The sequence below is a fragment of the Notolepis coatsorum genome (genome assembly GCF_963971535.1).
Source record: "Notolepis coatsorum genome assembly, chromosome: 3".
Classification (NCBI taxonomy): Eukaryota; Metazoa; Chordata; class Actinopteri; order Aulopiformes; family Paralepididae; genus Notolepis; species Notolepis coatsorum.
The window spans coordinates 60166838-60194591 of record NC_140167.1 but is presented as its reverse complement, the minus strand read 5'-3'; the positions used below and the strand labels follow the sequence as shown (position 1 = coordinate 60194591).

General features: G+C 43.4%; 1 protein-coding gene across 2 annotated transcripts in view; it reads right to left on the bottom strand.

Annotated features, from left to right (window-relative positions):
• The window catches only part of tprb (translocated promoter region b, nuclear basket protein), a gene marked incomplete at its 5' end in the record, with an annotated part of 107004 nt that overhangs the window by 20907 nt on the left and 58343 nt on the right, over positions 1 to 27754 (bottom strand). The window contains 12 exons of one of the 2 annotated variants that reach the window (XM_084310985.1): positions 977 to 1070; positions 5738 to 5866; positions 7015 to 7194; positions 7803 to 7877; positions 10720 to 10859; positions 11316 to 11600; positions 14941 to 15137; positions 15388 to 15455; positions 16296 to 16489; positions 17268 to 17466; positions 19182 to 19328; positions 21442 to 21652. In XM_084310985.1, the coding sequence (XP_084167111.1) occupies positions 977 to 1070; positions 5738 to 5866; positions 7015 to 7194; positions 7803 to 7877; positions 10720 to 10859; positions 11316 to 11600; positions 14941 to 15137; positions 15388 to 15455; positions 16296 to 16489; positions 17268 to 17466; positions 19182 to 19328; positions 21442 to 21652 (1919 nt within the window). The remainder of the gene's footprint in view (positions 1 to 976; positions 1071 to 5737; positions 5867 to 7014; positions 7195 to 7802; positions 7878 to 10719; positions 10860 to 11315; positions 11601 to 14940; positions 15138 to 15387; positions 15456 to 16295; positions 16490 to 17267; positions 17467 to 19181; positions 19329 to 21441; positions 21653 to 27754) is intronic. The other variant, XM_084310986.1, reaches the window with a different exon arrangement.

Genomic DNA, 27754 nt, shown 5'->3' with positions numbered 1-27754 from the left:
AAATGATTAGGGTTAGTTGGGATTGAAGGATTTGGGTAGCATTTTCAAGATAAAAACATTAAGACAATTATATAGGTCTAAGTTCACTTGGACCTTAAGCCGAGAATGTGAAAGAATAGGGTCAACATTTCAGTTAGCTCGACTAGATAGGGATCCAGATGGCATCTCTCACAGGGTGAACAAATCTAGGAGGACAGAGGCTGTGTTGAACTTTAGGCACCAGAAAGGGAGATGAGTAAGGAGAGGGTGATGGTTCCAGAGAGGATTTGGATGGAGTTAGTTGTTGAAAGGGATGGGGTTAGGCTTTATTTTGACCAGCTACAATAATCACATAAACATTTCAAGAAGTTTTGGACATTCATCATTTTCAAAAACGTTTCAGAGAGTATGTGTATATGTATATATATATATAATTTAACATCAATTTCAGCTTGATCGTGCAAGGATTTCATAGCCATCCCCCTGATCAGCGTATGTTGTGTTAATAACGAATGTCGTTATTGGCAATCAATTAATCAGAAACGACACCCCCGCCCCCCTTTCATGCATTCATGATGAAACATAATACCCATCATTCATATGCATTAGATTTTTTAACTGTAGCATGTGTAGGGACAAAACGCCAATGGATTTGGTATAATACACGTTGCGGCTTATAAATAGCCTCACAGGAATTAGCCGCGATCATTCCGAAATAACACTCATATTCACCAGGGTATAAAACGGGAACGTATGGATGGATTTTTTTTTCTTTTTTGCATCTTGAACGGAAGGTTCTCACTGTCAAATGACCATGATATTGGATCCAAAACTATAATATTAAATATAGATTTAGCTCTACAAACAACGTGACGCACAGTGAAAGAGTGTAATGGAAAGCTGCCGTTCCAGACACATTCCAATGGCCGTGAATGTGTTAACAAGACGGGTTAGACCGTGCCGGGTCACATATGTATGTACTGTGTGTGTCTCTTACAGCTGGGTGTCTGGGAGTCGGCCGGTCGCTGGGTGGAGTCTGAGGCCCCCAGACTCTCCTCAGTTTCCGTCCCTGGGTCAGGTACATCAGCTTCCTGACAGACGGAGAGAGAGAGGGATGAAAACAAGAGATCAAGACAGAGAAAGAGGTATAAAATTTTTTATAAAAGCGAGTGTGTGAATAAGGAGAGACAATAGAAGGAACAGAAATGGTGAGAAAGAGGGAGGACTGAAGGACAGAGAGAAGGAGAGGGAAACGGGCTATATGGAAAATATATGCGATATGTATGGAAAACCTGGCGAGGTGTGGTGGGAAGAGAAGTTATGGGATCACACACACAGCGCTGCTGTACACAGATGAGTAATTTCCCCCCAGCCCACTCAAACCCGTGCTGGGCTGCACCACAGTGAGATGAACTTAAGGTCCCTGGTGGGGGACGGTACATCATGTCATTCTATATCATGTCAACAGAAAACCACTAACCGCCTATTTAGGGCTGGGCGATATAACGATAAATATCACGATATATTTTTATAAGATATAAAAAATAAAATCGATATTTTTTTTGATCTTTTCCCCCCTCCTTTTTCCTCCGATTTTCTCCCATCCCAATGTTAGTCGTTATGCCAATTCCCAATCCCCTTCCTGGTCGCTGCGCACTTACCCCCCACAGTCGGTCTGGGAGAGTGGAGGCTATCACGTGCTTCCTCCGACACACGTCTAGCCAATCAACTGCTTCATTTCACCTGGCAGCGCGGACTCTCACTGAGAGGGTGTAACGTGTGGAAGGATCACACTACCCCCCTTAGATCCTATCCGCGCTGAGCAGGCGCCCCGACCAAACTGTAGGAGTCGCTGTTTACAACGACCCGGACCCACCCCGCCAGCTTTCCCACACTCTAATACTGCCAATTGCATTAGTGTGAACGGCCAGCCAAGCTGGTGACAACGCCGGAGCTGTGAGCTGGATTCGAACAGGCGAATCCAGCGTCTCCGGCGTTTGGTGACGAACGCAATCTCCGCTACGCCACCTGACCGCCCACAACAGGGCAGTTTTAAAACCAGAGACAGTGGACAGACTTGTCTTTCTTGCCTGCAACTTAAAGTAATGGCTTTGCTTGTCCAAATGACAATACTGACCAAATTGAGATTTCTTTTTCCCTTTCATTTATTTTGTTTGCTTTCTAATTTAAAATACAGTTTGAAACCGTCTGTACACAGTAGGCTATGTGTGCTAGCAGAGCTAGACTCCAGTCACGAGTCACGTGCACATGTGCGGTGGTTTGTCCACCAAAAAAGCGCCAAAAGATAGAAAAGAAACTAGCAGAGCCAGAACTGTTCAACTCCCCTGGAGCCACAGCCAGCAGAGAAGCCGGTTTACTTTCGTTTTCAAACCAGCTGCAGCCTGAGAACTGGAGTGTGAGGGGATGTAACACTAAAGATGGCGACAACGACAAAGAATTGCTGCAAAATAAACATACATCTGTTTAAAAAAAAGAAGTTAAAAAAAAATTATAATAATTTTCGATATCGAGTGATATGATAACATCATCATATCGTTATCGCGATATGATTTTTTGCCATATCGCCCAGCCCTACGCCTATTTGTGAAACACTCACCGTTCACCATTTGTTGGAACATACTGACTGAACTGTCCCGGGGCACAGGAGGAACATACTGACTGAACTGTCCCGGGGCACAGGAGGAACATGTGACTTCTTAAACTGGGAGGCAGCCCCCAACGTATATGACCTGTACCCTTATATGACCTCTACCCCTATAAAACCCACAGTCACCGATTCATATTGAGTAATGGAGCGCATCGGTGGTAACGTCAGTGGTCCACACAGACACTGACTCATACTGCACATGTGTGTGTGTGTGTGTGTGTGTGTGTGTACACATGGTAAATAAATATATCTAACAGCGAGAGTAAACAAAGGGAGCTTACACACTCCTACGCAGAGCTGTCGCTACGCCTGTACGTCACAGCCTGCTAAAACACCTCAGCGTTGGAAAACGGGGAGCTTATACACAGACAGTTAGGGCATCAGGGTCAAACATGAGATGGGGAAAGAAAGAGAGAAGGTGGAAAATCTGAGTTGGTGGGCAGGGGATGGTGTGTTGAGTGGGTGGGAGCGATATATTAGCATACTGGAAGTGATGGCTATGTGAGTGAGGGTGTGTATAGGTCAAGGTTGGAACTCCGTCCCCCATGTTCAAAATCTGTCTGAGTCTTTCACAATTCCCCAGGAAGTAATGATTAACCATACCAACTGTGAAGTGTAGTGCGCAGTATGTGAAAAATACCATTATAAGACCATTTCAACACACTATATATATTCAGACCCTACTGAAGCCTGAGCATCAATACAGGCCTAGCATAACTAGGTTATTGTTATGTTCCGATAATTCTTACCAACACTCATGTTGCATAGCATTATGGGAAGTTTATTACTATACTTTTCCCCAAGTAAGTAGTTTGCCAATGTATACCAATTAAAAAAACATCCTGGCATTTTCACTACATGTGTGTGTAGTGTGTGCATACGTGTTAGTGTGTGTGTGCATACGAGTTAGTGTGTGTGTGTGTGTGCATACGTGTTAGTGTGTGTGTGTGCATACATTTACATTTTGTCATTTAGCTGACGCTTTTATCCAAAGTGACTTACAAGTTTTGTACAACAAGACAGCAGGAAGGGTACAACTCTATCAGCTGAGTAACAATGTTCATGTGTTGAGTGCTACAGTGTATGTTAGTATATTAGGAAAAGTGCATGACAGTAAGGTTAGTTAGGGGTTATAGTTATTTTTTATTTCAGATAATTTCAGATAATTAAGTGTGTGTGCATACGTGTTAGTGTGTGTGCATACGTGTTCGTGTGTGTGCATACGTGTTAGTGTTAGGTCGCTTTCACATATAGTTTGGTGGATTCGGGGGGGTGAAGTTGCAACATGGTTGCATTCTTCATTTGGTTCGGTTTGCTTTCACACTGCAATTTGTCAACTGCACCAAACTTTCTGAACAATGTCACACGATCGAAAAGGGTGCCTGTCTATTTGATATATAGAATCCCCAAAACAGGCTTCGGGGACAGCTCTACAGCGCACATACACACACACCACATTATTCTGCGAAGCAGCCCAGCACACACACATACACCACATTATTCTGCAGAAGCCCAGCGCACACACATACTAGGGCTGACCTTCACATTTTATTTGGAATTCGAAGCTTCGGGGCAGAGATTCGAATTTATAATAATAATTTTTTTTTTTTTTTATTATTTAATTTTTTTTTTTTTTTTTTTTTTTAACTGTTGTGGGACTTGTACAGCACTTCGTTCAACTTTGTCAGTGCTGTAAAGTTTAAACCTTAGACAAAAGAAACACTTTGCTTTCATGAAATATTGTAAGCCGTCATTTGAGGCTTTATAAAAGCAGCACAATGAACACAAATCTGTCAGTGCAAAGTCCAACCTCATCTTAAATAACAAACAGCATTGCTTGTTGTAATTAACAAAGAGAGGCAGAGTTGATTTAGCAAAAAAAAATATTATATATATATATATATATATATATATTTTTTTTTTTTTTAATATTCACATTTTATTTTCATATTCGAATCCCATGCCCATCGAACGAAGCTTCAAAGTATTTAAGACAGCCCTAACACATACACCACATTATTCTGCGAAGCAGCCCAGCCCAGCGCACACACATACACCACATACACAGGTCACTTTAAAAATAGTAGAGTATAACCGGAGATTGTATAATTTAGCATGTACAGAAAGACACTACCAAAGGACCTAGCATGTCCTCCATGCTCTGTAAATAACTTATGTACATATACTGATATGCCCTAATATGTTACTTGTTTATTGCACAATGTTACTTGTTTATGCACAATGTTGTTCTATTGGATTCTATTATGTTATTGCACATCGTTGCGGGCAAGACCACCCGCATTTCATTGTATACTTGTATGCCGTGACAAATAAAACTCTTGACTTGACTTGACTTCCCAGCGCACACACATAATTCTGCGAAGCAGCCCAGCGCACACACACATTATTCTGCGAAGCAGCCCAGCGCGCGCACACACACACCACATTATTCTGCGAAGCAACCCAGCGCACACACACCACATTATTCTGCGAAGCAGCCCAGCGCACACACGTTATTCTCATATATTGCTGAAATGCTGACGCAGTTTTTTTACTTTGATGTGACATTGGTCGATTGTTCGATTGAAGCTCATTGCCATCATTCTCTCGCTAAACAACTTGTACACCTCGTTGTTTTTGTGAGTGGCCACAAGCAGCTGTTTAATTAGCTTGTCTGACCATATTTCTATCAGGGCTTTTACCTCCTCATTCGCCCACGAGACCTGTTCCACGCGTGCTTGTTTTGCAGTGCGCGCCGCAGTGTTGGTCTTGTTTCCTTCTACTCAAGATGCAGTTTATCGGGTCACTTCCTAAATTTGGTCTTGCGTTTGGTCCGATGAGCATTCACACCACAAAAGTACACACCAGGGTTCACTTGGAAGCGAACCGAGACCTACGTTTTCAGGCGGACCAGAGTTCGCTTTTTTGGTCCGCACCAGAGTTTGAATGAGCTTTCACACTACCCCAAACCAAGCGGACTATCCGAGGAAACGAACTCTGGTGCGTTTAAAGCGGACCAAACAGCTCTGGTGTGAATGCGACCTTAGTGTGTGTGGGTGTGTGCATACGTGTTAGTGTGTGAAATCGAACCTCCGTGTCTTCTCCCTCGTAAGCCTCGTTGCCGTCTCCACTGCCATCTCCGCTGTCCTCTCCCATCCCTCCATCGTCCTCATCTTCCTCCTCATCGTCTTCATCCTCTTCCTCCTCATCGTCATAGTCCTAAACACAACAGTGGTCAAACTCCAAATCAGACGTGCAATAAAGTTTACCCACCAGAATGCCACAATAAACCCATTCTCAAAAACACAAGGTAGTCCGTCTTCAACATTTCCCTGGTAATGTACCTGAATATTGTATGCGATGGATGGAGAACTTATTAAAGAAATTTTTATTATTATTTATTTTTTTAGAAAGTGTTGTTTTCGTGTTGTTTTCCGCCAGAATGCAATTTTTTAAGGACACCCAATACAATACACAGTTCCTGGACTATATATTATGTGTTAACAATACCGACCAGGTATTAGTGCCTCATAAAGTGTAGATATTAGATTTCCCCCCACTTTTCTTTTAATGCAGATAGGAGGTTTTGTTCTTCGGCCATCAAAGGTTGGTATTATAATAGAATTACTATGACAGTCCTCATGTTCTTCTGTTATGTACCGGTACTTCCCCTCCAGTGGCCGCTCTTTATTTTTTTAAGATATGTTTTTAGGGCATTTGCGCTTTATTGTGGATAGGACAGTTTGGAAATTTGGGAGAGAGATGGGGGAAGACATACAGCACATGTCCTGGGCCGGATTCGAACGCAGGACGCTGCGGTTTACGCTGAGCGAATGTACGTGGTGCACCACCGGGGTGCTCCTCCTGTGGCCTCTCTTAAGTCTTAATCTTTTGATTTGGTATTAGTCAATCAAGATTTCTCATAGTCAATTAGTGGGTATTTATGTTTTTTTCCTCCATACTTATCCCAAGTTATTATCTGAAAAAGAATACGTACATCTCTGGTAAGCACTTAAAAGAGGTCCTTCTGCATGATTGCATGCAGGAAACACAATCTATAGATTTGCCGATTAAATCAAGTCATCGATTATTAGTTGACAAATTCCATGGCTATCAGTCGTCTTAACAATTTATTTAGTCGAGGAGGATAGCGCTATGGAGACAACTGCCTGACAGCCACGCATTTCCACATCTACCTTGATATATAAGGACAGCGTTGGTCTCGTGTGGATGAGAGATCAGCAGGTTGCGCAGTGGTATGAACACGAACACACATACGTAACCACCTCAGATAAAAACAACTAACATGGAAGCCTGTTTCAGCCTTAACCCTTCAAGTCAGTCAGTCATGTCTATGAGGCCCCTACCTGCTCCTCTTCCTCTTCATCATCCTCTTCCTCGTCGCCCTCACTCTCCGTGTCGGTTCCTATGACGATGACATCTGGCTCGGGTCGGTCAGCGGTCAACATGGAAACCTGGAGCTCAACAGTGACAGACTGGGAGACCCCCTCCTCATCAGTCTCCTCCAGAACTGGAAACTCCTCTGCCTGTGACACGACATACCTCAACTTAGAAATATAAATATTATACTGAAACTCCTCTGCCTGTGACACGACACACACACCTCAACTTAGAAATATAAAAATTATACTGAAACTCCTGCCTGGGACACGACACACCTCAACTCAGAAATATAAATATTATACTGAAACTCCTGCCTGGGACACGACCTAACTCAACTTAGAAATATAAATATTATACTGAAACTCCTGCCTGGGACACGACATAACTCAACTTAGAAATATAAATATTATACTGAAACTCCTGCCTGGGACACGACATAACTCAACTTAGAAATATAAATATTATACTGAAACTCCTCTGCCTAAGGTCAGGTACATGACACACACAGGGCCTTAAATTAGAAATATCTCCATCATATTATGTGGGCCATTTCATTGCATTTGTCACCAGTAATTCACAAACATAATCGATCATACGTGAGGCTACATGGATGGGGTACTGTAGATGATTTTTAAAAGATGTGAAATTAAGACGAATCCAGGAAATTATACTAGAATAAACAAAGAATATAAACTATACAATTAGAAAACCACTGGCTCTTTCACTTGGACTAGAGGAGAGTGTGTCTCACCTGGCTGACCTCTGGGGCTTCCTGACTCTCCGTTGACACTTCTGCCTCAGTACTGTCCTCCACCAACACCTCCTCCTGAGAGAGAACACAGCCCATGATGCACAGGAAGCTTTGAGGCAATTCAGAAGTAGGGATGCAGAGATACCGGTCTCGGATATCAGGTGATATTGGGTAATATGATGGTTAGAACCATAAGTCAGCTGATGCTAATATGATGGTTAGAGTAGGGTGACCAAACGTCCTTTTTTGCCCGGACATGTCCTCTTTTCACACCCGGTCCTGAAAATTCATGAAAATGTGGGTTTCATTGTTTTTAACAGGACCATTAAGCGTGTACTTAAATTGACTGGCGAGTTGCACAGAATACTGTACTCTGTTGCGTGCGGCGTAATCCCTGAGAAGACTGCTTTGTGGGCGGCTCTACTATGTCACACGCAAACAGAGGAGGCGGACAGATTTTATTCTACTCGCAAACGGAGCAGCGTTGATTCTGCTCACAAAGCCAAAGTGCAAGTGTACATTTACAGATGAACTGCAGAGAAAATTCCCAATTTACCATGCCGGTCGAGACAAATGGGATGTGGAGTGCAACGCGTGCAAAGCTTGACCATAATTATGTTTCGGTGTCTAATAAAGGTGCCAGAGATTTCAAAGCTCATATGGACACAGAAAAACAAAAGCTGTGCGAGGCGAGAGTTTGACGGCAAAGTTGACAGAATTGTATGCAGCTATACAGAGAGAGAAAGAAAATAATTGAAAACTATTTTGATGGCGGCTAGGTGGTGTAGTGGGCAAGGCGCTCGCCATCAACGCTGGAGACGCTGGGTTCGAATCCAGCTCTCGCCGTTGCCATCAGCGTGGCTGGTCGTTCATACTAACACAATTGGCAGTGTTAGGGGTGGGAAAGCTGATAGTGGGTCCTGGGCGGTGTGGACAGCGACCCCTACAGTTCGGTCGGGGCACCTGCACAGCGAGGGTAGGATCTGGAGGAAAGTAGTGTGACTATCCACACGTTACACTCTCCCGGTGAGAATCTGCGCTGCCAGGCTGGCTGCCGGCTGGCTGCACATGCGTCGGAGGAAAGCATGTTGTGACAGTCTCCGGCCTCTCGGACCAACAGTAGGGGGTAGTGCGCAACAACCAGGAAGGGGGTTGGGAATTGGCATAACGACTAACAGTGGGATGGGATAAAAATCGGAAAAAAGGAGGGGGAAAAAAGATTAAATTTTTTTTTTTTTTTTTGGTGCCTCAAAATTATGTTTTGGTTTGATTTATGATGATATAAGATGCTTATGATACAATCATTCTAAGGATTATGTGTAATAAGTGTTTTGTACACAAATTGCAAGTTATGCAAATGTTAACAAATCCTAAACCGCATAGTGCACTTTTAAATTAGTATCTTTGTGAGGTTACGGTTTTATAATTTACATTACATTGAAAAGATAAAGATATATTTTTAAAGCTGGATTTTCTAATACAGAAGAGGTATTATTTCTTTTGTCCAGTAAGACTTGAAAAGAGCTATTATTTTGTTAAAGGTTGATTTCTTTAGTAATTTTTGTACCATTTTTGTACCAACCCCTCCCACCCACTATACACAGACTTGGCTGACAGAAGGATCACGTTCAGTGCTAGACTAACATTCCCAAGATGTAGCACTGAACGGCACAGGAAGTAGTTCATTCCGACAGCCATCAGACTTTACAATGCATCACTGAGCACAGGGTGACAGTTACCATCTTCCTGGACTTTTAAAACAACATTGTTCAATATTACACTTACTGTACATTTCTGTATATTTGTACTGTATATTTTATATTAGAATGTATATACATAACATAGGAAATGTGAATCCCGGACTGTATTTTATTATTTTATTCTTAGGCATTTTTTTTGTTATTCTTATTCATGACTTTGTTTTGTCTACCTAAATGTTAGTGAGCGATTTGTAGTGCCAAATTTCCCTCGGGATGATTAAAGTATTTCTATTCTATTGAGATTTGTCAGAGAGATTACTTTAGGCATAATAAAGCATGTTGAGTAACTTTGGTTATATAGATATATTATTTTGTTATATAAAATAATATAAATAATAATTTTCTATCCATACAGAGGAGGCATACTTTAAATATATTAATATATATTAAAATTATACGGCATCTTTGAGTATTATGTAAGTATCTTGAGGCTGGAGGCAGTGTCCTCTTTTTTTGGAAATAACAATATAGTCACCCTAGGTTAGAGCCATCAGTCAACTGATGCAATATGATGGTTAGAACCATGAGTCAGCTGATGCTAATATGATGGTTAGAACCATGAGTCAGCTGATGCTAATATGATGGTTAGAACCATGAGTCAGTTGATGCTAATATGATGGTTAGAACCATGAGTCAGCTGATGCTAATATGATGGTTAGAACCATGAGTCAGCTGATGCTAATATGATGGTTAGAACCATGAGTCAGCTGATGCTAATATGATGGTTAGAACCATGAGTCAGCTGATGCTAATATGATGGTTAGAACCATGAGTCAGCTGATGATAATATGATGGTTAGAGCCATCAGTCAGCTGATGCTAATATGATGGTTAGAACCATGATTCAGCTGATGCTAATATGATGGTTAGAACCATGAGTCAGCTGATGTTAATATGATGGTTAGAACCATGAGTCAGCTGATGCTAATATGATGGTTAGAACCATGAGTCAGCTGATGCTAATATGATGGTTAGAACCATGAGTCAGCTGATGCTAATATGATGGTTAGAACCACGAGTCAGCTGATGCTAATATGATGGTTAGAACCATGAGTCAGCTGATGCTAATATGATGGTTAGAACCATGAGCCAGCTGATGCTAATATGATGGTTAGAACCATGAGTCAGCTGGCACTAATATGACGGTTTGGTTTTCACCTCAGGGTCCACCCTCTGGACCATGCGTAGCTTCTTTGGGATGGGGGGTTCGGAGGGGTCTTCCTGGGGGGTCTCAGTGTCTGTGACCATGGTGGTGTCCTGCTCCTCCTCACGAGGCCTCTTGGACATGGAGGCTGAGACTGGAGATAAGGCACAGAGTTGGGAGAGAACTTTGAAAAACTAACCCTGCAAATTTCTGGATATCCTTGAGTTATCAAATCATTGTGGCATTTCACTCATCACCAGTGTTTACATTTCCTCAAGTGAAAGACACGGAATAGAGGACAATCTTACATTTAGTCATTTAGCTGACACTTTTATCCAAAGCGACTTTGGTACAACAAAGCAAAGGGATAAACTCCTGACCGTCAACAATAAGTGGTATTGTTCATCAATCAGAGCCACTTCACTTGGAGCATCAAGCATAGATGATAATAATAACAGTTGCAGAAGCAAAATTCCCCTAAATTTCTCACAAGGTCAACTGATTAGTAGCAACCATGGACTGGCAGGCTTGTGTAATGTCGTTTTAGAACATTCATCTTCCATTAATGGAATATTTTTCAATATTTTAGTCTCCTCTTTGGCTCCCTTACCTGTGCCGAACACAGAGGAGGAGGTGGAGGGCCTCTCCACCTGCAAACTGGGCGCCGCCTCCATCATCACAGGCGGAGGCTCCTGATTGGATGACTCGGGGTGGGTCTGGCTCTGCTGCTGCGTTGGTTGGACGAAGGCGGTGGCCTGTGTCTGGGTCTGCTGTCCGGTCATCATGGAGCTGGCCAGGGTGGTCTGGACGCTGGGGCTGGTGGAACGCACAGAGCCGCTGGCGCTGCCATACACAGTTACATGCTCCATGGGAGGGCCGTCTGTGGACTGCATGGCTGCAGAGAGAACACATTAGTGGGTTGGAGGAATACGGCTGCATTCTGCTAGTACTACTGGTTGAGCTAGTACTAGTACTACTGGCACTAGGGCTGGGAAATTAATCAAGTTGCCAATTATTATTATATTTTTGTTATTTTGAAACTTGTAGAACAAGATAGAAAGGCAGCCTTTGGTTCAGAAGAAAAGTAAAACAAATTCAGTCATAATGTTCTCAAAAGTAAATCATTTTACAATCATGATTTCAATAAAAATAATCATGATTATGATTTTTGCCAATGTGCAGAATTTCTACGTCTTATACACAAACCACTTGAGACATTTCTGTTGGAGATGGATCTGTTTCCCTTCACTTCCGGTCATTATTTCCAGATTTTCGTGTCGTCTTGGCTGAGACATGGTCCTGTGTAGTTCAGGGTAGAGTGCTTGGTGGAGCTAAATGTTTCTACTGCCTGGGGCTAACTGACTACTACTGCTACTATAGCCAGACAATAAGCACAAGATGCAATGTTTTGGTACACCAATGATCATGGTCGTTTACACAAATTCTAATATATTTTTTCGGTTTACTTACTTACTTGGTAGTAGGGCTGTCCCCGACTAAGGATTTGGATGGTCGACTAGGATTGGCCAAAATTTGCCGTTAGTCGACTATTGGTCGACTTAAAAAAATAAAGTATAATATTTTTAAACTTTTTTATTTTTATTTTTTAAATTTTTTATCATTCCATTTGGGCTGTGGGGGGTGCTTAATGTCTGAAGGAGTCGACTGAAGGCTTCTTGTCCTCTGCAAAAGCATGCAATTGGTCCACTGATGGATACATCTTGATATTTGTCTAGTCTAGTGGGCCGTTCCCCACCCAGTCCATGGCTGACAGATCCAGTGAGAGAACAAAGACAGGTCCTGAGAGCAGCTGAAAGGAAGTATAGAAAGTCACGCCTCACTGCTGACATCGACACATATCACAACCTCTTGTTAACATTCTCCAAAACCATTACTAATGCCAAAGCTTCTTTCTTTCACCATAGGATCGAGGCCTCTGCCAAGAATCTTCGCAAACTGCATGCTACCATGTCCTCCCTCCTCACTCCCCCCCCACCCCCCCCTCCCTCATCTTTCTCTGCCGAAGACTTTGCGATCTTCTTTGAGGAAAAAGTGGAGAACATCCGCAGCTCCTTCTCCCAACCCCCACCCATTCCAAATGCTGAATCGAGAACCTCATCCTTCACTCTGTCATCTTTCTCTCCCATTACAGAAGCCGAGACCCTGACACTGGTAACGTCGAACCGTCCGACTACATGCCAGCTGGACCGGCTACCTTCCCCACTCCTCAAGTCCATAGCACCAGACATCCTCCCATTCCTAACTGCAACCATCAACTCCTCACTCAACTCGGGGGTGGTCCCCACCTCCCTAAAACAAGCCAGAGTCACGCCCCTCATAAAAAAACCATCCCTGAACCCTACCGTCATAGGCAACTACCGTCCTGTCTCTCTTCTCTCCTTCCTTTCTAAAACACTTGAACGTGCTGTATCCAACCAACTTACTGCTTATCTCTTACAGAATGACCTCCTAGACCCTAATCAGTCAGGCTTCAGGACTGGTCACTCCACAGAGACAGCCCTCATTGCGGTCACAGAGGCACTTCACTTAGCAAAAGCGAAAGGCCTCTCCTCTGTCCTGATTCTCCTAGATCTATCTGCAGCCTTCGACACAGTCAACCACCAGATCCTCCTCGCGGCCCTCGCAGGAATGGGAGTGGCTGGCTCTGCGCTGACATGGTTGTCATCATACCTCAATGACCGCTCCTACCAAGTGTCATGGAGAGGGACCCTGTCGGCCACCCGCCCCCTGCGGACGGGTGTCCCCCAGGGCTCGGTTTTAGGACCCCTTCTCTTCTCCCTCTACACTAAATCACTGGGTAACATTATCACGTCTCATGGCTTCTCCTACCACTGTTATGCCGACGATACTCAACTCTTCCTCTCCTTCCCTCCCTCAGATATCCACGTCTCTGAGCGGATCTCGGCCTGTCTGTCCGACATCTCCGCCTGGATGACGACCAACCACCTCAAACTGAACCTAAGCAAAACAGAATTGCTCCACCTGCCGGCCAAATCCTCCCCCCTGACCGACCTTTCCATCACAGTCGAGAATGCAGCTGTGACCGCGTCCCCGACCGCCAAGAACCTTGGTGTTGTCCTCGACGACCAGTTGAACTTCTCTGCTCACATCGCAGCGACAACCAGAACCTGCCGATTCCTCCTGAGCAACGTCAGAAGGATACGCCCCTTCCTGACAAAAGAAGCCACCCAACTCCTCGTCCAATCAACAGTCATCTCCCGCCTCGACTACTGCAACGCACTGCTCGCTGGCCTCCCGGCCACTGCCACTAAGCCTCTTCAACTCATTCAGAACGCAGCGGCCCGCCTGATCTCAAACCTACCGAAGTCGGCCCATGTCACCCCACTTCTTAGGGACCTGCACTGGCTCCCCATTGCTGCACGAATCCGCTTCAAGGCCCTTGACCTAGCATACCGTGCGGCAAAGGGAACTGCTCCCGCCTACCTCCGGTCAATGGTCTCTAACTACACACCCTCAAGACCCCTACGCTCTGCATCTTCTGGCCGCCTCAGACCTACTCCTATCCAAGCTCCGGGAGGGTCATCAAAGAGAAGTCGCCTATTCTCAGTCCTTGCCCCACAATGGTGGAATGAACTACCCACCCCAGTTAGGACAGCCGAAACACGTCCAATCTTTCGCCGTCGACTAAAGACTCACTTCTTCAACCATTATCTGAATTAAAAAAAAAAAAAAAAAAAAAAAAATCTAACCCTAACTAACCATACTGTCATGCACTTGTCCTAATAAACTAACCTACACTGTAGCACTCAACACTTTGATGAACATTGTTACTCAGCTGATAGAGTTGTGCTCTTCCTGATGGCTTGTCGTACAGAACTTGTAAGTCGCTTTGGATAAAAGCGTCAGCTAAATGACTAAATGTAAATGTAAATGTAGTGTGTTCATTAGATGGGTGAAATCCTCTTTCAGTGACTCTGTGCCTGTTTTCGTAGGCAGTTCGCCTCTGGTATGTGTGCCATTAGCGTTAGCCACGCTTCTAGGCCTATTTTCTTTTGGAAAGAAGAATTTTTTTAAAATATTTTTTATTTTTTTTATTATATTCGACTAAGAGGTTGGCCAGTCGACTACGGCTCCTTTCGACCGATTAGTCGACTAATCGATTAATAGGGGTCAGCCCTACTTGGTAGAGTAGCCCATAATAATAAGTTGTACGTTCGTCATGTTTGGTTTTCCATGTGTCCGTTTCCACTTACATTCCTGGCTCTCCACCTGTGTGGTGGGCATGACTGTGGCGGTGGGCGTGGGGGTGGGCACGGTGGCCGGGGTGATCATGGGCCTGATGCTGGCCCTCGGAGTGGGCTTGTTCCCTGGGTTGACGGGCTGCTTGCTGCCTGTAGCCACCAGGGGGGTTGGTTTGATGTTGGCAGTGGGGGGCTCGGAGGCGCTGGCGCTGAGGGAAAAACACCATCACCATGAATCAGGGCACGCACGTTGGTTTTTGCTTTGAGAGGCCTTGCACAGAATGTTCGGAATAGCCATTTTCCCTCCATGTTGGAAGATACTACGGTTGCTATGTGAAAAACAATGGCTGTTACGAGTTGATACGGTATATGAGAGATCTGTCAACAAAATGTTTTATCATTTGGCGTTTCATTGCTGGATCTTATCGGTATGTGAATGATAAATATGATGCATCATACCTGCCCCTGTCTGCGGCGGGCGTGGTCTTCATCTGTCTCTGCTCCGTGCTCCTCTGCTGGTCCTGGGTCTGGTGGGAGCAGGACACAGAGGGGGAAAATTACAATAGGATTCCGTTGCTAGGGGATAAGCTTGGACCCAAGTGAATTTCATGTCAGCTATTGTACTAGCAAACATTGCGATGGGAAATAAACATGGTCCTTTTAGATTGTTTACATCCTTTGAAAAGGTCTATAGCTTCACAACTGCTGCAGTACACACACACAAGTTGTCGTGGTGGTGCTGATAGTTCTACCATCTGACTGAACTGGGAACAAATTTCATATACAATTCTACAGGCATCTGTAAAATAAATACCAGTCAACTGCTAGCAGACTAGTCAACTTCCATCCCCTTGTGAAACAGCCATTCATCAAAGCTCTCCCAAGAGGTCTGACCTTGCTGGGGTTGACCATGCCACATTCCAGAGTAAATACGGTAACAATTTCCCTGGTTTTAAAATTAAATAGCAACAGCAACATGTAGCGTGTTGGTGATCAACAAGCCTGCAACTAGACTGGGAGGTTTTGAGATGAGATCTACCATCCCAGTTCACCCATTTACATTTAGTCATTTAGCTGACGCTTTTATCCAAAGCGACTTACAAGTTCTGTACGACAAGTCATCAGGAAGGGCACAACTCTATCAGCAGAGTAACAATGTTCATCAACTCCCACTACTCTCACTTTGCTGGGGCCTGCCTTGGCGACAGTAGTGTCACCTTGCTGGGGCCTGCCTTGGCGACAGTAGTGTCACCTTGCTGGGGCCTGCCTTAACGACAGTAGTGTCACCTTGCTAGGGCCTGTCTTGGCGACAGTAGTTTCACTTTGCTGGGGCCTGCCTCGGGGCCCAGTTCTCCCAGTAGTCTCACCTTACTGGGGCCTGCCTCGGGGGGCTCATCCCGCTGTTCCTGTCTCTCCTGCTGCTCCCGGAGGTCCCGGAGTTCCCTCTCCTGCCGGTTCAGGCGGCCCTCGTACTGAGACTTGAGCGCTCCCACCCGCACCTCCAGCTCCTCCCTCTGCTGCTTCAGCTCCTCGATCTCCTTCTGCAGTTGCTCCACTTTGGCTGGAGAGATAACAAGTATGTGTATAAAGTAAATAAAGTAGAAGCACTCAAAGAGATAGCAAGGAGACAGAGATGCAGCTCACATCCACACCCCAGTCCCCAAGTTGCAAATCTTGGAGGTTGACATCTTGGTCGTTACTACACTACTATCTGGTCTGTGATGCAAGTCTTTAATTAATATGAATACAATTTGTCTGTATAGGTCTTTGGCTATGAAGTTGAATGTATTAGATAAGAAAAATGGCTAGTTATATAGCTGTGAAAGAAAAACACACGTACATACATACAGACACCAATCAGTGACCCGAATATCAAAACCAAGTATCAGGATTGGTGCATCTCTAAGAGGCCTTGCACGTAATGTTTGTGTAGCAGTCTTTCTTCCACCATGACCGCCTGGCTGTAGCCATTGGTAACCACTTTTGAAAGAAAATGGCTAATTTCTGTGCAGTGGTTGAGTAAGTAAAACACTGTAAAAAACATGATATTATGTTCCACTGTGACTTTACAACTTGTGCCTCACCCATTCACACATTTGCACATCGATGGCAGAGGCAACCATGCAAGGTGCCAACCTGCTCATCAGGAGCAGTTAGGGGTTAAGAGTCTTGCTCAAAGACACTTAAGACAGGCTGCCGGGAGGAGCCGTCATCGAATCAGGAACCTTCCGATTACCAGACGACTGCTCTACCTCCTGAGCCATTGTCACCCCAAATGGGCGTTAAAATAATTCAGTGAACGGCCTCCATCAGCCCCCTCCCGGCCAAGAACCTCTCACCATTCAGCTGGTTGATCTTCTGCTTAGCTCCAACAACAAGCTTCCTGGTCTTCTCCTCCTTGTCGGTCATCTGCTGTCTGAGTGTGTCCTCCTGAGAGGCCTTGTCCTGGAGTTCCTGCCTCAACCTGGACAGCTCAGCCGGCAGCCTGAAGGACTGCTCCTGGCACGCGCGCACCTCTGCCTCGCGCTCCGTTAACGCCTGGAAACAGAGAGAATCAGTCAGTATTACGATCAGGACAGCACAAAAAAGCAATGGAAAAAAAGTAGGAAATTAGTTATTGCTTCAGTACTGTTGTAATTTTTAAAAGGCGGTTAATGTACCCTAGGGGTGTGTTTAGTGTGGGAAGAGGGGTGTGTCTAGGGTGTGTTTAGTGTGAGGAGAGGGGTGTCTAGGGTGTGTTTAGTGTGAGGAGAGGGGTGTCTAGGGTGTGTTTAGTGTAGGGAGAGGGGTGTCTAGCATCTGTAACTGGCATTTCTTGTATGGCTGCTTTTTTTTTGTATGTTGGGTCAGTTAGCAAGGGGAACTCTTCGATTCCATTTGAAGGTATCCCTTGATAAGACAATATTGTATGCAAAGAGACTAATTGCTTAACTTCTTAAGCTTGAGCGTTCCGGTACCGGTACGAGAATGACATCACGCCATAAATCCATCTCTACAGAATGTATGAATTAATGTTGCATATTTTTTTCTTCAAATGTAGCTAAGAGTAAAGACCCTAACCCTGTCAAAACAGCAGTCAAAGTGTATATTTTCAGCACTACGTTTGTTTACCAATGGTTTTAAGTTTTATTAGTGAAATATGAGTTATAGAAATCTCAGGGCATAGAGTCGGAAAAAGGCGAGGATTGACTCGAGGATTTGGCGCAACCTAACTTGAGTGTTGTCTTTTGAGAGAAGAGACCCAGGGCTTTCGATGGGCTTTCAGTTTATTTTTTCCTCTTTATTTTCGGGATCATATCTCACGGGTGGAACAAACCTGAACGTTATGGTCATAAATTAGAATTTCTGTGAAGGTAGAGATCACTAAATGGCACGGCTCCTCCCTATCTGTCCGAGCTCTTGCACCGCCACACCCCCCACCGATCCCTCAGATCAGCTGACCAGCTGCTATTGGTGGTGCCTAGAACTAGGCTCAAGACTAGGGGAGACAGAGCTTTCTCCACGGCAGCGCCTAGATTGTGGAACAGCCTCCCCCTCAGCGTACGGACCGCCCAGACCGTGCAGGCTTTTAAATCACTTTTAAAAACCTACCTGTTCTCCTTGGCCTTCCCCCCCACTTAATCACCACTAGACCCCTGGCCCTTCTATCCTCTTTGTTTTACTGTGTCCTAACTGTTTTGATTACTTTCATTGCTTTACTATGTTTTTAATCTTATATCTTGCATCATATTATTTTGTTTTTATTACTTTCATTGCTTTACTATGTTTTTAATCTTATATCTTGCATCACATTATTTTGTTTTTATCAACCTGCCTGTGAAGCACTTTGGTGCCAGCTGCCAAAGTGTGCTATATAAATAAAATTGACTCGACTTGACTAGCAAAAAACGGCGTTGCAATCTGATGAAAAATAGCGGAGAAATTTAAATTATAAAAAAAGTTATGTACTACTTACAGTAGATTTCATTCACGGTTTTTGCTGCATGCCTGGTGATACTAAATCCAGATTGAACTCTGCCATTGGAAAGGGGATATTTGGTCCGATCCATAGATGTGCAATATTTCTGACACTGGGAATACATTACCTGAGATCCATAGATGTCCCTAGATACCAAGAACATGCAAATGGGCCTTGTAGAAGTGGAGCAATTTTCCATTTACTTGTGTATTTTTAGGCAGATTTTCTGAAAATAGGGCTAGGGTTTAAGAGGTTAAAAGAACAGTTAAATAAATCAGTTCAGATGACGTCCCACCTTGTTCAGGTTCTCCACTTGTCCCTCCAGCTCTCTGGTTCTGGTCTGGGTCTGGCCCAGGGAGTCTCTCAGTCCCTGGAACTCCTGGGCTGAAGCCTGCCGGGCCTCCTGCTCCTGGGATGGACCTGCTGCTGCCTCAGCCACCAACTGGAGGAAACACAACACACTCAATTAACACTTTGGCTGCCATGGGTTAAATTCATTATCAACCGTAGGTTGCCGGCTCTATTTGTCTATAGAGAAAGTCCCCTTCTTTGCAGGGCTATAACTTTTTAAATTCTATTGCTACATTGCCATTATTAGGGCCCATTCAAAGTCCTATATGTATTGTTCATTGTGTAGCAACGTTAAACTTTTTCATTCACATATTCATAGTAAAGTATGGTCTAATGTATAAGTATGTTTTCATCGCTTTCTGCAGCTTTCTCCAGAACGTGATCTATAGCCCCAAATACATTATATTGATGATGCAATACAGTTTTATGGCAATCAGCGCGATATAGAAAATTCCAACTAGACGTACTTCTAGAAGTTACTACACGTCATCTGATGTTGACCGGATGGGCTAGGGGGCGTTTATAATTCCGTGGGCAGCGTTATACCAATCATCTAATGTGGGTCAAATGTTGATAATAGCAGTTAGTATCGAAGACGGTAACTTTACACGCTAAAACTCACCCCAGTCTCCGCGCGCCGTTGGGCGATCATCGTAGAGTAGAAATTTTATCATTATGGGATGTAGATTTACCCGGTCCATCTCCAGCTTGTATAATGGTATATACGTCCAAATCATGTTGTTTATCGAGTTATTGGCAATCGATCGCTGTGTATTGTGACGAGCTAGAATGCCGGGACCTATAGCGAGTGCCCGGAAGTAATACGGCCGTCCAGCACAACCTCTATGGCACTTCCTGTTAAGCGATTGCGCCGATCGACCACCAGATGGCGCTCCTGAACCGCCAGAGAGCTCAGTGGGTCCCCCTGGTGGATCTCAGGCCAGCGGAGGGGACATATGAATCCGATCCCAGATTTTTGAAATATTGATATTAAAGACGCTGTAAAGCATCTTCGGCAACTTGAGCATGGCCGGGAATGGCGTGTTTAAGCGTTTCCCGGCACCCAAAGTGTTAAACTAGATTGATACTTTACCATCACATCAGGTCATAATTGTTCTTAGAACAAAAACAGTTTATTCTCTTCTATCTGATTATACTGTTCTTTATGGGGTGAAAATTACTGTAATGACTGGAAAAATGGGCATTAAAACTCTGCGACAGTTTGAATACAAGATAAGCTTGAATAGATGTGAATACTAACTATAGTAAAGGGAAAAAAACAGCCGTGTGGTGTGATCTACAACTGCATGTGCAGCATACCACTTCTTTTATGAATCCTCTTTACTGTACGTTCAGATACAATGCCAAGAGAAATATTGTCTTACTTTACTCGCATCAGTTGATAACTAGCTAAACTGGCGTGAAGTCATGCGTTTGATCTCAGCGGTGGCATTGTTTAAAGTGTCTAAATGTAACCCATTCGATATCTACGTATATACCACAGAGCATTCACAGCATTTTATTTCATATTCATTGTTAAGATATACGGTACCTTTATTTGCTCCATCTCGCCTGGCGGATTTGTTGCTCGAGTTGAAATATTTTCAACACGGCTCATGCCGCCTGGAGTGAAGCAGCGTTTGTTAGTCTCCATTTGTGTCTTTCAATTGACTATGTATGTCTTTGCACTGCCTCTAAACTTTGCATCATGCTGTATTTGAATGCACCATCACAGCAATGTGATAGGAACCACACAATTATCAGGAAAATAAGGACTGGAGGCAAGGAAACTATAAAAGAAGGAAGGGTCATCACATCACTGTGTAGCGCGTGAAATGGTGCCAAGTGTGAAAACATTCAATTCTGCCGACATAGAGTTGAATGGGATCAGTCATCTCCTCATTTAAACAGGTTATTACCCCAGATGTCAGAATCATCAGCAATTTGTTGCTTTGTCAACTAGCTAACGTTTGATATATTAGTTTCCTCAGATAGCTTGAATATTTATAATTTTAATACAGGCTTCAATAGAACTGGCACCAAAGTCTGCCACCAAGCAGAGCATAGAACACTGGTATTTTGACGTGATGACCCTTCCTTATAGTTTCCTTGACTGGAGGCAGGAAACTGGGACCATCATTATTTAACACAACCAGTGTCTCTGAAATACAGGAACAATAAAAGCAACACCTCTTTATCTTTACCTTGTCGTGTTCCAACTTGAGCTCGTCAAACTGAGTCTTGTAGCGGCGTCCGATCTTCTTCACCTGGTTCATCGTCCTCAGTTTCTCCTGGAGGTCCAGGTTCTTAGCCTCCACCTCCCTCCTCAGCTGGTTCCTCTCCTCTGTGATCTTCCCCATGGCTTCGCGCAGGCCCTGCAGCTGGCTCTGCAGAGAGGTGACCGAGCCGCCGCTCCTGCAGGGGGGACCAGGAGAGGCAGGTGGAGAGAACGAGGGATGAAGGGAGAAAGAGAGAAAATGTTAAAGCATTGATGATAAGTGGAATTGTATCTTCAAAATGCATCTACCTACACATTGTTGGGACCATGGATTTTTTAAATTTTATTTAACCTTTATTTCACCAGGTAAGAAGCTTGAGCTCAAATAGCTCTTTTTCTAGCAACAGACATAAAAACAACAACAAACAACCATACAAACATAACGTAAATGAACATAGACAAAAGAGAAAAAGATAAAGATAAAAATAGCAAGCAGGAGCCCGGGAGAGCAAATGCCTGAGAAGCATTTGCACACTCCCATATATCGGTCATTAAAAGGCCAGTAATTAGTGTTTTAAAACTGTGCAAAGTAATAAAAGCCTGGAGTTTAAGAGATTGTTTTTAGTACGTTCGTTGATAAAGAAAAATAATGTCCACAGCCGCTCCAGTGTAAAACAAAGATATCCAAATGGTTTATTTCTCTTCCACAGTGAAGTCTTTCTTTACAGAAGTGGTCCTAAAGCTATTTTCCTAAATATTCACGTCACTACTACAAGGTAAGAAAACTGTATTTTCCCAGTCTCCAAAATCACAGCTGACTCGACACATGAAAATTCCTCCACACTGGAAAGCCGTAAATGAACTTGCCGGCTCTTTCCACAGCAAAACGGTAGGCTTGGCGCCTTGGTTGAGAAATGCAGGCTTCAGTCCATGTTGTTTAGTCTATCTGTTCAGTCCTGTTTCAAGCTACACACTGCCTGTTCTGAGAGAATTGTGGACTATATATAGAGACAAAGTTCAATGACTATCTAAATCCAATCAATATTCCTAATGCCGTTTCAATGTAAGGTTATAAAAATAAACATTCATATAATACAATAACCTAAATATATAGCTTTGGCTCCTACAAAGTCCATTCCAGGTAAACTGAGCAGAGTACACAAAATCCCTCTTCCCAAACTCAGTGCGAACTTGTGGGACTGAGGTGGATAGTGTGGTATAATATGTCCTCATGTAAATACACCCCCCCCCCTCTCTGTGGAATAAGACATTCCTCTCCCCAAACCTGTACCCCCCCCCCCAATTGACCTATCAAATGGGACCACACACCCCCCTTGTTGAACTATAAAGGGCTCCTCCCGACCACAATCGAGGTCTTCTTACCTGGGTCATTTCAGCTGATCACCTGGGGGAAGCCCTCAGCCATTCTCTCTATGTACTTACTATCTGTTTGGTTAATAAACCTTTGTTATTATCCAAACCTCGGTTGACTGAGAACATTCTTCATCAGGATATCCACAAATATCCCACAATTGGCGTCTACGAACTTGTGACGGACCTTCTTGCGTCCTACCGGCGTGCTGTATTGTTTCAGCTATACAGAGAAAAGTGAGTATAATAGGATGGTCGACCAAAAATGTATGGCAAGGAATTAAAACCTTTCCGCTTTTCTCTGTGCCAGGTGAATATTACAGAATGTTGTCAAATATTGAGATCATGGCTGAGTAAGAATAATGTGCATTAATATATCTGATCTGTATTGAGAATCGTACCGGGGAAACGCGTGTACCTGGGTCCTTATCTGGACAGATGTTCTGAAAGGATGGGTTGTTAGTGCTATTCCCGGATTTGAGCTGTTGCCAAACCGAAAGTTAGGGCACAAAATAAGGTTGTTGAATTGCTTACCCAAGTCTAGCTGATGCCTATATGCAACAAGGCAAGAAACGTGGGCTTATTATGATGTGATATCCTTGGAAAACGCTACTCTATTGGAACCTATTAATTACCAGAGTAGCGTCATAATATTCATTGTTTCAACCTCAAACTAAGCCCACAATCTCTTCCATTCCTGAAAACGATGTATTTGGATTGAATTCCAATTGATTATACAGATAGCGGGAAGATGACCGGCGATGCCTCGGCAGTACGTGAATGTACATTTAACGGGACATTAGTCGCGGGTCGAAGGGACCGAGAGTATGATTAAAAGGTATATATAATCTAATATATCGCTGGTAAATTTCGAAGTCAGGCTCGGTCGTTATGACTTTAATAACGATGTATAGGTATATCAAGGGATAAATGCCTTGTCGCAGCAGATGCTGGTCGACTAAACGTACAGCGATCCAATACAGTCAGATATACACACACGTTAACTTATATGTATTAATGTTTGTTCGTCTGTTTAAAGTCTCGTTTGTATGCGCACAATATGCCGACTGATATAGCGCCGAGCATTGAGAGACTAGTACCGTTATACAGAGAATAACATTGAGGTGCAACTCACGGGACAAACTAGGATAGTAATTTCCGGAATCAACAAAACCGGCCCACGGGAACGACCATTTGGGGCAGTATAGTTTTATCGTTTCAGTTTGTTTACGTTTCACATATGCACAGGCGCGTTCATTCGGTAACAAAACGCTGGTTTAGGAATTCCAGGCTATTGAGAGCTTGTGGGAAAAATACTGTATGAATTACAAAAGCGTTATTTCCGAGGCGAATGAGAACGCACGAACGTCGCTTGGAGCGATGACGTCACGCTATGCGCGCCGTGAAGTTATGATTTTATATAAAACTATCCATAGGCGAACGTAAAATTTAATGTGCCCAAGGCCGAGGGTGCGTGAAATCCACGTGTAGTATATGTTTTATTTGTATATGTATGTGCGCGCTGCTATTGGAAAATGTTGAGTTGCAGTGGCGAGATGCAGAAGAGTGTTTCCAGAGTGCATTATCCCAGACCACCGGAGAAACGAACCGAACATTGCATTGACGACACGTAACGTGCTACAGCCTCTGGAACCACTATTCGATTATAATATACGACGTCAACACAACAGCTTTCCCCGGTGAGTATGAAAATCATAAATATACATGCTTTGATTGATTGATTGATTGAAAACTTTATTAACAGATTGCAGAATGGGTACAATACAGTACAGCTCAATACACACAATTGTTAAGGGGATGCAGACCAGAGAGAGACTTTCGATTTGTTTACATCAGGGTCCCCCATTTTCAATTCATCAGGACATATTATGACATACATGACATACAGATAGTCAGTACTGCTACATCTATACATTTATGACATACCAGATTTGTTTACATCAGGGTCCCTCATTTTCAATTCATCAGGACATATTATGACATACATGACATACAGATAGTCAGTACTGCTACATCTATACATTTATGACATACCAGATTTGCAAATTCAGTACTGTTTGTGATATAAAGGAGTCAAGAAAAGAGAGCATATACATTTGACGTAGAAACTACATACACAACTATCATCTCAGTTACAGTAAATTACAACTATCTCAGATCACTTGAGTGTTTATGTTGCTTTAATTTACACATTATAAGTCACATAAAGCTAGTTTTAAATAGGATTCTAATCAACACAACCCAGACAGTCAAAGCGTCACTAACATATTTTTGTGTTTACAGGAAGCAAGCAGACAATCAGGAGAGGCAGACGGATTTACCTCTAAATTGAATTACAAAGCAGTGTTTAAACACACTTGTATCACAAAAGACTGAAACTCCAACAATTTGCATGTCAACCGAAGATGGTGTGGAGCTGAGAGACAATCGATTGACCATTTAAAACAAATTTGCATCCAAACACCCACATGTAAATTGTGTTTACAAGAAGCAAACAGACAATCAAGAGACAAAAAGGGACTGAGTTAATCTACATTAGAACAAAGCAGTTTGGAGCTAAAGGGAAATCATATGTGAGACGATAGCAGACACTATTTAGGATGGGCACTTGAAACCCACAGGGTATGCCTACACTCTGACCACAGACTTGGTGGACCAACAGAGAACCACTTAGTCAACATGAATCAGAGACAAGTGATGAATTTGCAGTCATGAAAGGCACCATATTTCCCATACTAACAAAATAACATAACTTGCATGCTATCCCCTCCTTCTATTCTCTGTTTATAACCAATAACATACATGACTCTTCTTTTAACTCTTTCAGTGCCACGCCTGGTTTTCCGTTTTACCGCTTGAATGCCACCATCGGCGCCAATGTTAACGTTAATATCGCCTAATCTATGTTTTAAATTATGGCTATGTGTCTAATCTGCCCATCGCATTATCAAAGACTATTTTCCAGTCAGTGCTGTGAAGACAGATTGTTTTTTTATCGCGTCGTTTCCATTTCAGAGCAGTTAGAAAAGCCCCCGTTTTGATATAAAAAACAGCTCATTCTGGAGCATTCTATGAAAATCGTCTTTTAGTGGAATATTCCACAACGTTGATATTCGTCGGCCTTTTTATGAATAGTTTTCAAATAAACGCTAGATGATCAATATTATACGTGCACGCAAGCACATTACGGCCGCGCACTGATAATCGCTCCGTTGATTACCTCACGGAGTTTTACAGTGAAACCGAAAGAAGACATTTCACAAAACAGCTTATAACTTCATCAAACTTACTCCGATTATCCTACCACTGATAACATAGAGTCCTTACCTGACATCAGATGGTATCCAACTGGTATATTCCAATTCCTGATCACCATTCGAAAAAATCGATACGTGTATGGATCCAACGCGACACAGTAGATCTCTATGATCCACGGGGATCTGAGGCTCCAGAATGAACTCTGGTAACCCCGGCTGGATCAGTGAACTGGAAAATGTGGAGTACCGGATTTTTTTCCCCATTCATTTTCATTGAGTCCATTCCAAAATCACTTATGTCATCTGGGAGACGACAGGGGGCGCTTTTTTCCACAGTGATCATCGGTGCAATAATTTTTCAGATCGCAAAAAAAAAAAAAAAATCCGAGAAATCTCGTGAGTGGCTAGCAACCACCTATAAAAAAACACGAGAAATCTCGTGAGTGGCACTGAAAGAGTTAACAAACTAATACATTTCCATGACTGCAAATATCAAAATATCAACCACCAAATTGGAACACAATTATCTAAATGTACAAGGTATACACGTACATTGATCATTTAGCTGACACTTTTATCCAAAAGCGACTCACAGGTTCTGTATGACAGGACATCAAAAAGGGCACAACTCTATCAGCTGAGTAACAATGGTCATCAAAGTGTTGAGTGCTACAGTGTAGGTTAGTTTATTAGGACAAATGCATGACAGTAAGGTTAGCTAGGGTTAGAATTATTTGTATCAGTTGAAAGCAGGATAATCATTTACACAATGATTATCAAAATGCACAAGGTATATTAGAGGTAATTAAATTAATACTACTTAAGAGTAGACGAGAAAATGAATGATTGTTCTTCATGCAAAATTAACTGGCTGCCTAGATTTTATGTTTTTTCCCCATGCTAAATTATGACAAGCCACACTGAGACGTGAATAACGCCAGAGAAGGCGTGGCGAGGTAAGTATCCTGAGGTACATCGCACGCATCCTGAGGTAAGATCAACTTCAATTTGACATCACAGATTATAAAGATAAAAAGAAATTTTCTGATTCCATGCAAAGATCGGATCCAAACGATATCAAATGCATGATGGTATTACACAATGAATTGAATTAACCCTAAATGATTTTCCTCTTTAGCAGAAAGGCGTTGAATCATTTATGTGAGGAGGTTTTCTAAGGCAGTTTTTTATCATCCTCAGATCATAAATTGGTGAGAGGACAGAACGAGTGAGACGACGCGTGACCTGAACCACGAACGACGGTGCGACCAGGCAAGGAGGAACACAACCCAGCGACCTGAGCGACCCACGACAGCATACTACCACCAGGGACGCCGCCAAGGAGCTGCGGACACAACCAGGACGACGACAGCAACCGTGGGAGAGCCGCCATCCAACCCAGCCCACAGACGTCCCCAAGAAAGTGGAGCAGGGGACCACGAAGGAGACTGACCAAGGAGACACTGACGAAGAGGAGATCAACCTTTGACGGCCTCCCCCCCGGCACTGCAGACCACGGCAGACCAAACCCATCACCTGCAGATGGGAACCAAAGCCCCGACCATCAAGATGGATTCCGATGATAAGCTTGTCATCCGTGTGAGAGAGAGCGTCCTACAGACAGGCCACTACACCAGCAAACCCTCGCCC